The sequence below is a fragment of the Ostrinia nubilalis genome, chromosome 6 (genome assembly GCF_963855985.1).
Source record: "Ostrinia nubilalis chromosome 6, ilOstNubi1.1, whole genome shotgun sequence".
NCBI lineage: Eukaryota > Metazoa > Arthropoda > Insecta > Lepidoptera > Crambidae > Ostrinia > Ostrinia nubilalis.
In genome coordinates, this window is record NC_087093.1 from 17,209,036 (window position 1) to 17,224,912 (window position 15,877).

General features: G+C 35.6%; 1 protein-coding gene across 1 annotated transcript in view; it reads right to left on the minus strand.

Moving 5' to 3' along the window:
* The window catches only part of LOC135072726 (protein croquemort-like), a 45,219-nt gene that overhangs the window by 26,555 nt on the left and 2,787 nt on the right, over positions 1-15,877 (minus strand). The window contains exons 2-4 of the mRNA XM_063966753.1: positions 9,652-9,781; positions 8,621-8,800; positions 697-822 (exon numbers count right to left, since the gene is read on the minus strand). Of these exons, the coding sequence (XP_063822823.1) occupies positions 697-822; positions 8,621-8,800; positions 9,652-9,768 (423 nt within the window). The 5' untranslated portion in view covers positions 9,769-9,781. The remainder of the gene's footprint in view (positions 1-696; positions 823-8,620; positions 8,801-9,651; positions 9,782-15,877) is intronic.

Genomic DNA, 15,877 nt, shown 5'->3' on the forward strand with positions numbered 1-15,877 from the left:
AGGGAAAAAAGGGATTATCACCCATATTCACAAACATACACGTCTCACAGTGCACGTGGACGCACAGGGTGACACACGAACTACCACAGAGCTCTATTCAACGCTGTGCGCGCTGTGTCACTTAAGCAAGCATCGTTTGTGAATACGGGCGTAAGTGTAGTAGCGTCGAGACGCAAAGCTCGTGATCCGCGACGCTAATCAATAAATAAAGCGTGACTATAAAACGTCACTAAAAAGTATCTTTAATCCCTTTTTCTTTACCACTGGATACAGTGGTCTACATCGACCCTCAGGAGTTTCAAATGCGATATTTAAAGATTCTATGTAAAGTGAAAAATTCGGGGTTTGCTAGACAATGTAATTTCAACAACGACCGGTCAGTCTATGGCCTACGTTACCCGCATTCAGGTGCTTCCCTCGACCTTCGCCAGATCGTTGGTCCACTGAGTGGGAGGCCTGCCTACTCTTCGTCTAAAGGCGGGTCCAGACATGTATCATTTGCCCGATCCGATCACCGGGTAATAACCCGTCACTTCACGTGGGTCCATACATACATATGCGATCATGATACGCGTCGACGATACGGATACGGTGATCTGATCGAGCAAATGATACATGTCTGGACCCGCCTTTACGGACCGTGATCTCAAGAACTTTATGTGGTAACTTTATTATAATGCAAGGCAAAATGCTCACCGCTATGACAGGGTTGATGGTGGTGATGTTGTCTGACAGGCTCCCGTTGGACATCTCAGGTACGAAGTGCCACCAGCGCTCGTTGAAGAACGTTATCGTACTGTTATCGTTCCAGCTCAAGTTCGTCTGTGGACAAAGGTTCGTTTAAAATAGTTTTATTCTATTCTTATTATTATGTACCACCTGAATTCCACATTTACCTATGTCTTACAAATAAATGATTTGATTTGATTTGATTCAATAAAAATAATTACGACCTCTTGGAGTGGTAACACATTGTTATTTATGCATGCCAAAATGAGTAAAACTGGATATTCACGGTCAGTTTAACTGATCACTTGAACTGATGCACATGTAGAAACTGGCCATGTGAAATGGGAATTAATTTTAGACTGGCAGTTTTTTTGTCAGTTCAATCTATCAGTTTAACTGACCGTGAATGTCCAGCTTTACTTTAACAGCAACTGTTAGCCTAGGCGCAGACTCGATTTTTCGTCGGCCGATAGTTTAGTCGGGCAGTTGATCAGTATGGGCATGTATGTAAGTGCACAAATTACACCGATTTGATTTGGCCGATTCTTCATACAATTTAAAATCGGGCACAACTATCGGCTAACTAAAAATCGATGGTCTGTGCCTAGTCTTAATCTATACCTTTTAAGCTACCTTTGCCCTAATTTTAACTGAAAAGTTGGTTTAATACTCTTTGTTCAGATCTGTTCATATCTTTCGATAATCCAGTTCCGCAAAAAATACGGTAAACTTTTTTATGTCAATGTATTTTTACCACAAGCCACAGGTTATGCAATAGTTTAAGTGCATATCCTGGTACAGTATGCATTGCGAAGTGCAATTTATAGAGATCAGGTGAAATCGCTTGTTTTAACGCAATCATGTGACGGTTTCCAGAACAGGTCATTGAGGTATAGTAAACAAAAAACCCACTGTTTCTTACGAGTAGGTATATCACTTTTTTATGGACTTTTTGTAAGGATTGTAACTTTTTTATTAGTCACAAATCTATACTTATATTATAAAGCTAAAGAGTTTCTTTGTTTGCGTTATGCTCGTTTTTACCATCAATACTTAATTTTTAAGTGACCCCTATGAAAACAAAATTCCTGATTATATGTTACCATAGGTACTTAAAAAATAGGGATTGATGGTGAAAACAGGCATAAGTCTCAGAAATTATTACTGGTTCGATTTGAAAAATTCTTTTGGCGTTAGAAAGCACATAAATTCGATAGACTTTAGGCCAATAGGGGTGGAGCAGTAAAGAAAAGTGTTGCAAAAACGGGATACCTAATATTACTAAAAAAAAAACTATTTTCACGCACAGCTAGTTGTAGATATAATATTATTATTAAGTTGCGGATAGCTTTACTTATAATTACAGACAGATAATGGCAGGTAATACCTACCTAAGATTAACTATATCGCTGTTAACAGACGTGCATAATTTAAATCTTTTTATCGGCTTATTTTTGTAATTCAAAAGATACCTAAAAAGTTTTATAAAGTTTAAAATGCATAAAATAATGTCTCAATTTTGTGCATAGTAACAAAGTTTCTTCTGTAAAACGTTAAAAACAATACAAAAAGATAAGTTAACTGGTACCGTCACATTGGTCGCATTCACATGGGTACATCACATAATACAATTTACGTAAGTGATGGATCATAAGGTTTCACTTATTTCAGTTTCAAGGGCAATGCTATTTTGTCGTTAAGTAAGTACCTATTCAGAAAATTGCACAAAATCATGAAAATTAGGAAGAAATGTAAACAAGATTCTTATCGTCCCAATTTAGTAATTTTACTTATTATCGCCCTTTCAACAGCTAGCACGATAATGTTTCTTCTATTAACTAATAATGGGGTCATGTACACTTAATAGTGGTATATCTGTTAGTTATCACTTGTTTCTCAATGGACTTACAACAAGTAGAAGTAAGCAGATTACTGAATAGTTCTCATCGTAAGGCTTATCTTAATCCAAATGCTGTAAATTCTCCTGACATTTAAACGGTGTGATGTTTACTTATCAATTTACTGATACTCGTAGTTCAAGATTACCTTTTAAGTACCACTTACAATAAGAGGACAATTAGTAAATATTTAAAGTTTTCGGATTGGTTTCCCTGAAATAAGTAATGAGATTTTTAATTATGGTGAGATGTTATGCCCATAACATCTCACCCGCCAGTTTCATCAGTTACTCCGTGATCATGGCGCTTGTAACAGTGCCGTAATATCGGAAACTCGAAATTAAGGTACATGGTAGCAATCCCATCAATAACAATTATTATGTTAGTGATAAAGAATTAGATTTTTACTCTAAAATGAGTGTTATTGGACTGCTATCATCGAGTCGAAAGAGATAAGTTTTGTATCAGTCTATTTCCGACATAGCTGTAGTTTATATCATCACATAGAGATAAGGATGCAAGAACAAAGAAGTAGAAATAAGAAGAAAGAGATGAGTTATTAATGATATTAACCCTACAAAAGATAGTTCAACCTAATTATAATTAATTATTATTTGAAATGAATCAAATACTTGCTCTTCCGTTATGATTCATAGACATCGCGTTATTTTATCGCCAGTTTACATTAAAGTTGCGACCTCCTTAATAAGTACAGTCAACCGCACATCAGACATTTTTGTAGCAGAATAGTCTTTATTACGACTACATACGGTGTTTCAATGTATAGCTTGACTTGATGCCGTTGTACATAAATACAGTAATGTTTGTTAAAGCCTGGATTTTATGGGTCAAGTACGTATGCTACGTATTCAGAGATAACAATTTTTGCAACCCATCTGCTTACGTATTGAAGACAAATCTGTCATAGCATTGGAACTAGTAGGAAGACCCAATGTACACTGTGAAATGCAATAAAGAATTGAGTATCTGGGGCTTGGATCGGCATAAATGGCTGGAGCACCAAAACCGGTATAGTTATAGAACAGTTATTGTTTGTGTGTATGCATAGATTTACCGTTAATTGCCCACTAGCAGTGAATGAAGCTTAGAAAAATTCGTGCTTACTAATAAACGAGATCGTAAAAGATTTTCTTTTAGTAGGTACTAGCTGACCCGGCGAACTTTGTTCCGCCTTAATGGCAATAAATAATCAGACTTTTTTTTTAATTTCGAACGGGATAAAAAGTATCCTATGTCCTTCTCCTGGCTCTAAACTACCTCCCTGACAATTTTCAGCTAAATCGGTTCAGCCGTTCTTGAGTTATAATAGTCCAGTCATTATAGTAAGTTCACCTCGGAATTCGAGATACCCAGCTGTAAGTCTGTAAATACGTGTAAATTGACACCCTAAAAGTTGTCTCAAAACCTACATATGGTAGGGTGTAAGCAACTATTAAATTTCAAGGTCAACGGTCACAAAAATCGGTTTTTTGCGCTTTTTTTAGAAATATCTCATTTCCTGTGGGTTTTTTGCTATTTGTATTTATTATCAATATTGTAGAATACTAAATTCTCTACAAATTTTGTTTAAAAACTTTTTTTATACGGTGAACCGTTTTCGAGATAGAGGGCGGAGAGCGCGCGGTCACTGCATCACTTCAGGTCAACTTAAGCGGTTTAGGTTTTTCATACAAAAGGATTTTCCCGCTAATTCCCGTGGGAATTTCGGTAATTACTTGTTGTAAATAAGCTTTACTTAAGTTTACTAAGGTACCTACATGCCAAATTTCAAGCGTCTAACTTCCGTTAAGCGTTTAGATTTTTCATACAAAAGGATTTTCCCGCTAATTCCTGTTCCCATGGGAATTCCTAAGTAAACTATAACCTGCCCAGGTGTATGAAGAATAATTGTACCAAGTTTCGTTAAAATCCGTCGAGTAGTTTTTGTTTCTATAAGGAACATACAGACGGACAGAATTCTATACATGAAATATATTTTCAAAATAACTATCAGGGGGTGATTAGTGATCGATACTGATGCCAAAAATGCAATCAGTAAAATTTTTGTCTGTCTGTCTGTCCGTCTGTATGTTCCTTATAGAAACAAAAACTACTCGACGGATTTTAACGAAACTTGGTACAATTATTCTTCATACACCTGGGCAGGTTATAGTTTACTTAGGAATTCCCACGGGAACAGGAATTAGCGGGAAAATCCTTTTGTATGAAAAATCTAAACGCTTAACGGAAGTTAGACGCTTGAAATTTGGCATGTAGGTACCTTAGTAAACTTAGGTAAAGCTTATTTATTACAAGTAATTACCGAAATTCCCACGGGAATTAGCGGGAAAATCCTTTTGTATGAAAAACCTAAACCGCTTAAGTTGACCTGAAGTGATGCAGTGACCGCGCACTCTCCGCCCTCTATCTCGAAAACGGTTCACCGTATAAAAAATTTTTTTAAACAAAATTTGTAGAGAATTTAGTATTCTACAATATTGATAATAAATACAAATAGCAAAAAACCCATAGGAAATGAGATATTTCCAAAAAAAGCGCAAAAAACCGATTTTTGTGACCTTTGACCTTAAAATTTAATAGTTGCTTACACCCTACCATATGTAGGTTTTGAATTTAATAGTTGCTTACACCCTACCATATGTAGGTTTTGAGACAACTTTTAGGGTGTCAATATACAAGTATTTACAGACTTACAGCTGGGTATCTCTAATTCCGAGATTCTTACCTAATTTAAGCTTAAATGACTGGACTATAAGTGGTGTAACTAACACGACTTTCTTTTATATACAGTGTGAGTCACGTTAAAGTGTACATATGAAAATAGATGAAACTAGACCTATTTTTATCGACAAAAAAGAGATCAAAATTTTTTTATTTTTTAATTTTTTATAGAATTTATTTTCTTCCAATTACTTATTGTAAAGAAAACGTAATAACTTTTAAACTAAGCGGTATATCCTGATAAAATAAAAACAGTAATAATGCTAAATAACAGACAATACTAAAAAAATACATAAAATACATAAAAAAGGCCAAAAAATAATAAAAAATGATACTTTTTGAAAAAAAATTGCTTTTAAATTCGTGTTTTTTTGGTTATTTGATAAATTTCTCAAAAAAATGCCCCTATAACAGGTGGTTTTTATTACTTTGTATTATTTTCTATCGTATTATTTTTGTAAAACCAAAAATCGCATGTCTCTATCCCTATCACAACATTTGCTATGATCGTTTGAACAAAGGCCTGCCACAACATTATTCTCCGCTACAGGTAGAGACAATTTTAATTTTATCTAAAATGCTTATTTTACTTCGAAATCTTTTGTTTTTATTTGAAATCTAACTTGTCTTTATCAAAATTACAAATCTAGAGCCATTTTCAGTTTCATTGTTAACGAAGCGTTGAATGGCGCGCCCGGAGAGGCTTAGTTCAAACGATCATTGCAAACGTTGTGATAGGGATAGAGACATGCGATTTTTGGTTTTACGAAGGTAATACGATAGAGAATAATACAAAGTAATAAAAACCACCGGTTATAGGGGCATTTTTTGGAGAAATTTATCAAATAACCAAAAAAACACGAATTTAAAAGCATTTTTTTTTTTCAAAAAGTATCATTTTTTATTATTTGTTGGCCTTTTTTGTGTATTTTATGTATTTTTTTAGTATCGCCTGTTATTTAGAATTATTACTGTTTTTATTTTATCAGGATATACCGCTTAGTTTAAAAGTTATTACGTTTTCTTTACAATAAGTAATTGGAAGAAAATAAATTCTATAAAAAATAAAAAAAAATATAAAAAAAAAATTTTGACCTCTTTTTTGTCGATAAAAATAGGTCTAGTTTCATCTATTTTCATATGTACACTTTAACGTGACTCACACTGTATACAGGGTGTCCCAAAAACAATGGATAACCCTGTAACCATCGATAGGCCTCGCCATGGTCTCCCTAACGTCCAATTTTGACCCCAGTAAAAATATCACCGTTTTCAAGATTTTTAAGTATTTGTGCATTTTTAGAAAATTGCCACCTGCGATTACTTTTTCTCATGCCATTTCTACAAATGAGGATACTTTTTAATCTAGTTTTTTTCCTTATCACAAGGGATAGTTGGGCTATCAAAAGAAAAGATTAAAGTTCAACAAACTAGTTTAAAAGTATGAAAATTTTAAGAAATTGCAGAGAAGAAGGAAAAATTAATTCATTGTCTTGCACTTTTGATCAGCCATCGTGTAAAAAAAATGTAGGAAGACCATCGTGCCCATTACCTTAAAAACTTTCTTGGTTAATTGAGATTCTAAAAAGGTATCACAAGCCTATGTATCCTGTATTATTTTTATCTTATGGCTACTTGAATAGCAACTAGTATGAAAACTGCAAAAATGAGTTTTTCTCGTAAGAGTTAAACTAGGACCGCATAGTGGCATTAAATACAAATGGATAATTTTTAGCGTAGGAATTTTAATAAAGCAACGTTTTATCATCATCATCATCATCTTTTCAGCCATAGGACGTCCACTGCTGAACATAGGCCTGTACCCCAATGCTTTTCATAATGACCGCTTGGTAGCGGCCTGCATCCAGCACCTTCCTGCTTACCTTTATGAGGTCGTTGGTCCACTTTGTAGGTGGACGTCCTACGATGCGCTTTCCGGTACGTAGCCTCCACTTGAACCCTGTTGCCCCATTGGCCGTCCGTTCTGCGTTTTTGTGATTACTTAATTTTTGTTTTAAACCTTATAAATGTGCCTATAGACAGATACCCGTGATAATACACGGCTCGGAAACGTGGATTTTTTGGACAGTGTGCTATGGAGGGGCTATGCTCGGGTTTCTTGACGAAATCATATCAGAAATTAGGAGATCCGTAAACGAACTAAAGTCGCTGACATAGCTCGACGGATCAGCAAGCTGAAGTGGCAATGGGCAGGGCACAGTAGTTTGCAGAACTGAGGCAGCATGGTTAAAGTGGAGGTTACATACCGGAAAGCGCATCGTAGGACGTCCACCTACAAAGTGGACCGACGACCTCATAAAGGTAAGCAGGAAGGTGCTGGATGCAGGCCGCTACCAAGCGGTCATTATGAAAATCATTGGAGTACAGGCCTATGTTCAGCAGTGGACGTCCTATGGCTGAAATGATGATGATGATGATGATAAAACGTTGCTTTATTAAAATTCCTACGCTAAAAATTATCCATTTGTATTTAATGCCACTATGCAGTCCTAGTTTAACTATTACGAGAAAAACTCATTTTTGCAGTTTTCATACTAGTTGCTATTCAAATAACCATAAGATAAAAATAATACAGAATACATAGGCTTGTGATACCTTTTTAGAATCTCAATTAACCAAGGAAGTTTTTAAGGTAATGGGCACGATAGACTTCCTACATTTTTTTTACACGATGGCTGATCAAAAGTGCAAGACAATGAATTAATTTTTCCTTCTTCTCTGCAATTTCTTAAAATTTTCATACTTTTAAACTAGTTTGTTGAACTTTAATCTTTTCTTTTGATAGCCCAACTATCCCTCGTGATAAGGAAAAAAACTAGATTAAAAAGTATCCTCATTTGTAGAAATGCCATGAGAAAAAGTAATCGCAGGTGGCAATTTTCTAAAAATGCACCAAAACTTAAAAATCTTGAAAACGGTGATATTTTTACTGGGGTCAAAATTGGACGTTAGGGAGACCATGGCGAGGCCTATCGATGGTTACAGGGTTATCCATTGTTTTTGGGACACCCTGTATAGAGATAAGAAGATGTAAATGTTGATATTCGCAACTCTTTTTGGTAAAAAAAAGTCGAAGTTTTTTAAGAATTCGTTGAACCCTGCTTGTGTTAGTAAAGGGTTCACATAGTTCAGCGGACGACGGAGTTGGAACTACCGTCCCTCGAATCGGAAGTCCGACACTGACTGACACCGTTGATTTATTGTCCCTAAAGTGGATAAAGTTCTCTTACCTTTAAATGCGTCTCTCGAAACACATACGGGCCCATCTCTGCGACTTGTAAAGTCACGTTCTTCCCGGCCAGTATGTCGTCCACGTTAGTTATGTTAAAGAGGAAACACTCCAGGAACATCGGGATCGGCGTCTCGCGCCAGATGCTGAACGACATCGAGTCTTCTGAGAGGATCATCATCTGGAAGAGGTATTCTGGTCAGAGGAGAAAACTCTCTAGAAAAGTGGCAAAACGTGACAGTAAGCTGTTATTCCGAAATCCCGTTGCTCTGGCGTTTTTTCGTATGCAGTTACTTTGCTCCCTGAAGCGATTTTGAAATTACAACTGTCACATTTTGCCATTTGTCTAGAGGAGCTAGACTGACTGAAAGAAAGGTACCAACTACCCTTCATCCATACTTGTTATTATACGAAAGTAACTTTTAAACTAAACCGAACTAAACGAATATTTGTTAAATCATTGGAGACAGACATGGACTCCACCTTTGTCGCGAAAATGAAACTTGAAGGTGTAAAATAGGAGTTTTATTTAGGATTGTCTACGTATGATCAATTATTTCTCACGAATTTCGATAAGTGTTTGGAAAGGAAGACTCGCGTGATAATGACTTTCTGTGACAAAGCGAATTTACGCGTGCGAAGACAAACGCAAGACGTTGGCTTATTAAAAATCGAGAGTAGAATCAATTAGAACATTCATAGATATTTTTTACGCAAATATCATACTTGCGCACATCGCAATGAGCGCTAAGCGTTAGCAACATACCCTCAATTACATCAATGGGGGTGTTTGAGCTTTTATGTCATTCCAATTTACACATTGCATAGCATGATGCTAGTATGCTTAGTCCTTAAATCTTTAATGTTTATATCCTGTTCTCCCTTCTTACAGACAGTGTTATTAAAAATACTGGTTATTCACATACTTGTTTGCATTTGTTCCAAATAGAGAAGCAAATCAAGACATGATTCATTTCCTTTCAAATAGGGGACATTAGGTGACTGTATCATTAAGGTTTATTAAATTCTTACCCTTTGCAGCTGTGACATAAATATTGGGGGCCAGTACACAACCATGACGGCTCCGATAACCACCATGGTGGCGCCGAAGCCCATGAAGAGGCCACTCTTCACTTTAGGAGACACCATTTTGATTGTTTACCTAGAAGGAATGAAGTGATTAATTAAAAAACCTTTCAAGAGCCCTAAAAAATGGTTTATTTTATAGAAGTGGAATGCTCAGACCATATATTGATGGCAATGCAATTAAGATTAAAACAAATTACCTAAGTACCTTTAGAATCTGTTTGGTCAATATGTCTGCAAACTTAGCTGAATTATCATTAGTCATTATTATAATAATTAAGTGAGTAATAAACATTAAATAATGTTATAAAATTATTGGAATCAAAGGTCAACAGTCATAGCATTTTAAAATTATAATGCAGACTTCTATGGGCAGCAGGACATTAACATTGGTAACATTTATGACATGCCACAGGAACAGATATCTTGGAACACTTAAAGATTGCAATTTACATTTTTCTTTAAGGATAGGTATTCATAATTGCTGAATTGCTAAACAAAATAATTATTCATACTATTGTAGCTAATACCACAGAATAATAATAAGTACTACCACAGAATAATAATAAGTACTACGTACAGAAGTTTTTCTTCGCGAAGGTATTCAAAAAAAATGTATGCTCAATGTCATCAACAATATGGTGTAATTTAGCTTGTCTTAAGAGTCGAGCACCGTTTTGTTGACATACGTCAGTGATCGGTACTGTCTTGATGCCATAGGGCTGACTGCTACAAGAAGCTACTGTGTCGCCATCTAGCGCACCACACTTGCATTCACTGCTCTTCGCGGCAACGCGCAGCTACATGCGGCCGCCAGTTATATAGTGTAAGAGCTAGCACCTAAATATTTTGTAACACACATAACTGTGACAATTTATTTCATGTGGGCGAAGCCAAAAAGCTAGTAAGGGGCCGTTCAAGTATTACGTAAGCACCAAGGGGGGGTGGGGGGGTCTCTGTTTTGCTTATTTTGGATGACATGGGGGGTAGGGGGGGTCTAGATGATGATTACGTCATCGTTAGTTATTTCATCATTGCAAACGTTGTGATAGGGATAGAGACATGCGATTTTTGGTTTTACGAAGGTAATACGATAGAGAATAATACAAAGTAATAAAAACCACCGGTTATAGGGGCATTTTTTGGAGAAATTTATTAAATAACCAAAAAAACACGAATTTAAAAGCAGTTTTTTTTTATCAAAAAGGATCATTTTTTATTATTTGTTTGCCTTTTTTGTGTATTTTATGTTTTTTTTTAGTATCGCCTGTTATTTAGCATTATTACTGTTTTTACTTTATCAGGATATACCGCTTAGTTTAAAAGTAATTACGTTTCTTTACAATAAGTAATTGGAAGAAAAAAAATTCTATAATTTTTTTTAAAAAAATATCAAAAAATTTTGACCTCTTTTTTGTCGATAAAAATATCTAGTTTCATCTATTTTTATATGTACCTACACTTTAACGTGACTCACACTGTATAAAAAACATTTATAACTAAAAATGTTTACGTAAGCATAGGGGGAGGGGGTAAGTGCTTTGCTTACTTTTGATGACAACGGAGGCGGGGGGGTAAAAAATGGTAAGAAATCTGCTTACGTAATACTTGAACGGCCCCTAAGAAATAAAAATTCAATTCAGTAGGTATTTCAAACCAAATTTTATTACATAAACAAACATTACACTAATTTCATTATGGGCCCTTAGTATGTGAAAACTGCAATTGACGATATTTCGCACTGTTTTCAATATTATGTATTACAGAACGTATGTGTGATGGGATGTTTTTTAGTCTTATTATGTTTTCATCAAAAGTTTTCAAGAGCGTCTTGATTTAGTCTTCGAGTAAATAAATACTGAAATCCGTTTTCTTTGAGATCTTTGTACAACATTTTGATTGCTTGGATAGATATTTGAAAATTAACAAAAGATTTGATGCGTTTTGTGTTGTTCTTTCCTGTTTTTTTATTTGTGGCTGTAATAGTCGAAAACATATTTGTAGCTTCAATTAAAACTTTTTTCTGTACGTCGGTTAATTTAAAGGCAGTTTTAAATTTGTTTTTATAACTTGACTGCTGGAATTTAAAACATCAAAAAGATTACGTAACATTTATTTTTTGCATTCGGCTCTTGGTCTAACCCAAACGAAACACGAACAACTAATGAACTAACAATGAACAAAGTTGATAAATTAGTAATATGTAAATAATGAATTTGTTTTACGAGCTGTCCCGGCGTATTTCGTACCGCAAATTAATATAAAGTTGTTTAAGTGATTTATAAAATCGCAATATTAATTTTTGAAAGTAGGGTCATTGTGCTGGTTTTCTATATAACTTCGGTTTTCGTCCATTTCACTGAGCTGCCATAAACACATGCGTAAAATTTGAATACAAAGTATTGTATTCACACAAGGCAGTAGCCATCCCGCGCTAGTTTTGTTGCAATCTATAATGCCTAAGCAACAGTTCTACCTAAATGAAAATGTAATTTAAAAAGTAGTGAGTTCCAAAACATTACGTAAATGCGCGGCCATACACCGGTCACCGGTACATTGCAGAAATCATCGCGCTAGAAAAAAAACGTGCTGACAGGAAAAGTTTTTGGCACGTATGTCTAATTGATAGCATTATAAACACAATTTTAAGTGTTTATTAAACTTCTTCATACAAAATTAAATCTTAGATGACTAAGGGTCATTTTTTTAAAGCATAGCTCAGGTCATATAGAAGGCAAATCAACTCGGAAAGGGATCAAAAACGTATCGCCTTTTGTGACATGGAGGTAATAGTGGAGAGGAAATATAGATCTATACAAAAATTCGACAAATTAATGACAAACAGCTGTTTATCTCTTTCTAACTTACCCCTGGTGATGTATAAAAAAAAGAAATAGATAATGTTTGGTCAGTACTCATTCTGGCAACATTTTCATGTGACGTCACTAACTACCTGACTTGTTCCGAGTAGGTGCCTACATACAAGATTTAAGAAAACAACATATTTATAGGCAATCAGCTGACAACTACACGCACACACACACACAAATACCTGTCAGCTGATTGCCTATATTGCGGCCATGTTGTTTTCTTAAATCGTGTATGTATTTATAATGCGTGTAAGTGTGTGCGTAATGTACCGAGTAAGTTTATTTTAAAGTTACGCCAAGTCCATGAGACATTGATATACGTCAGTGTTTTGCGAGCTGTCATTGCCCTTCGCGCTGTCATCGGCGAGGCAAAAGGCGTTTACGTTACGGTGCGGATTGTGTGTGCGTTGCAGTATGGACTTTAGTTGACTGCCTTTATGAGCACTCGAACGACATAAAATAATATGATACATTTATGTAAGGGTATTTAAGATCACAAAGTCGGCAACTCCGATAGTTGGACGAAAACCAGCGCAAATACCCTATCCTGTTTGACACCTATAATAATTGACAATAGCTGGCTCGGCGAACTTCGGCAAACTAATGTGTGACGTGAAGTGCCAAATCGCGGAAAATGTCGGAAGAAATACATGAATTTGCATGAATTATCATGAATAATAATAACCACTTATTTTGCCTCTCAGTGTCTTCAGGCAACTTAATTGTGTGTTTTTATTATTATTTAGGCAGTTAAATACTGCACAGTATTTTTTACACAGTATTTTTTTATTTTTTTCCATAATACAAGAGTACGCGTGCGTGTGTCAATGCTCGCTCGTATCTCGTATGTGACGCCTTGTCGAATCGCCTCCTGTAGGTGGGCTATCGTGCGTGTTTTGTTTTCGATGTGAACTCGCGGAGATGAACAGGCCTGGTACTACGTACAGAAGTTTTACTTCGCGAAGGTATTTAAAAAAATGTATGCTCAATGTCATTAACAATATGGTGTAATTTAGCCTGTCTTAAGAGTCAAGCACCATTTTGTTGTCAAACGTCAGTGATCGGCACTGCGCCGAAGCTATAGGGCTGACTTCGGTAAAATGATGTGACGTGAGGTGCCAAACTGCGGAAAATGGCGGAGGAAATACATGATTTAGCATGAATTATCATGAATACTTATTTACCTTTCAGTGTCTTGAGGCAACTCAAAAAAGTACATTCTGTGTTTTTATTATTATTTAGGCAGTAAATACTGCACAGTATTTAGTACACCATTTTCTTTATTTTCTTCCATCATACACAAGAATACGCGTGCGTGAGTCAATGTTCGCTCGTATGTGAGGCCTTGTCGAATAGTATCCTGTAGGCAGAGGCGGCGTAAGGCGTGGGCGACGTGGGCCACCGCCTACGGCCTCGCGGTACAAGGGGCCTCGCGCACAGTGGATCGAAATGGCAATAAAGTGGACATAGGGATTTTTTTCCGGAAAATCGAATTTTAAAAATTGCCAATCGATAGGCCTTTGCTCACTCATCACGACATGTCATATCACATTTTTCTCTAAACCTGATACTTTAGCTTAAAAAAAATAATTTGTGTTTTTTTTGTATGGAACGAGACATAAAGTACTAATTTTCTCCAAAGACCTGCTAGATCGTGACTTGAAACAACCTAGGTCGGTATAACTGCATTATTTACTAATATTCTAAGCTATTTCCAGCTGCTCCAAACCGCAACTTGGCCTGTTAAACGATTCCGAAAAAAATTTAAAATTGACTCTTCTTGTAATTCTATTTTAGTACTTTTTAGTCTATTACGGTACTAGAAAGTGATTTTATCGTTAGGTGACATTGTTATCTATTCTCAAAATCTGTTAAACCCTTTCTTTCCTATCAGCACATGACTTCAAAACAACAATGAAGTTACACATACCTCGTAATTAACGTGTTTTGAGAATAAACGGATAATGGTCAGGGGTGTCGGTAAAAACAGATAAGGATTGTTTATTTGTCTTAAATTTAGTTCGGGCTGTGTAACGTCACCAATAAAATTCAACTTTAAATGCGGTTTTTAACATGTAATTACAATGGAAGCTATTGTGAATAATATAGATTTGTTCGTAGTCTTAAGAAATACGTTAAAACCTTTGATAGACAGTGAGGAACTTTATATTCACCTTTTGCAGAAAATGGTACATTTAACAGAAGAAAACAGTGTTAAGTTAAAAAAGTTTTTCCGGAATTTTTGTACTAATCTTAATGGAAGATGGACAAACAGTCATCTATCTCTTCCCCAAATTTTAAGAAGAAACAGTCATTGGCTTGAATCTCCAATTAACTGGGTCTGGCAACTACACTCAACATCAAATAAATCGCACCTTCCACGACGCGAACTTTAGAGATTTTCTTCTGACACAATCATGGTGCCCCAACAATATTGGTGTTAGTCAAATATAAATGCAATTAAAGAAAACCTGCCACTTCTACACTACATGCTTCGACTACTTCCTTTATCCCGAGGAAACCGTTACATAAATTAACTCCGAAACAGAAATAAAGCTGTGTGGCGCGTATAAGTGAGTCTTATTCTCCTGAAGAAATAAACGCAGCTACTATACATTACATTAAAAAGATCTGAGGGCCTAGTGTGAGTTTACATTGAGCGCGTCAAAAAATAACATTAAATGTATGACGGATTGTACAGCGCCCCTAGCGGGAAACATTCAAAAACAAACATTTTCATACATTGTGAGCGCGTCAGACCCAGTTAATTGGAGATTCAAGCCAATCACTGTTTCTTCTTAAAAATTGGGGAAGAGATAGATGACTGTTTGTCCGTCGTCCATTAAGATTAGTACAAAAATTCCGGCATAACTTTTTTAACTTAACACTGTTTTCTTCTGTTAAATGTACCATTTTCTGCAAAAGGTGATTATAAAGTTCCTCACTGTCTATCAAAGGTTTTAACGTATTTCTTAAGACTACGAACAAATCTATATTATTCACAATAGCTTCCATTGTAATTACATGTTAAAAACCGCATTTAAAGTTGAATTTTATTGGTGACGTTACACAGCCCTAACTAAATTTAAGACCAATAAACAATCCTTATCTGTTTTTTACCCACACCCCTGACCATTATCTGCTTATTCGCAAAACACGTTAATTACGAGGTATGTGTAACTTCATTGTTGTTTTGAAGTCATGTGCTGATAGGAAAGAAAGGGTTTAACAGATTCTGAGAATAGATAACGATGTCACCTAACGATAAAATCACTTTCTAGTACCGTAATAGACGCTTTTTC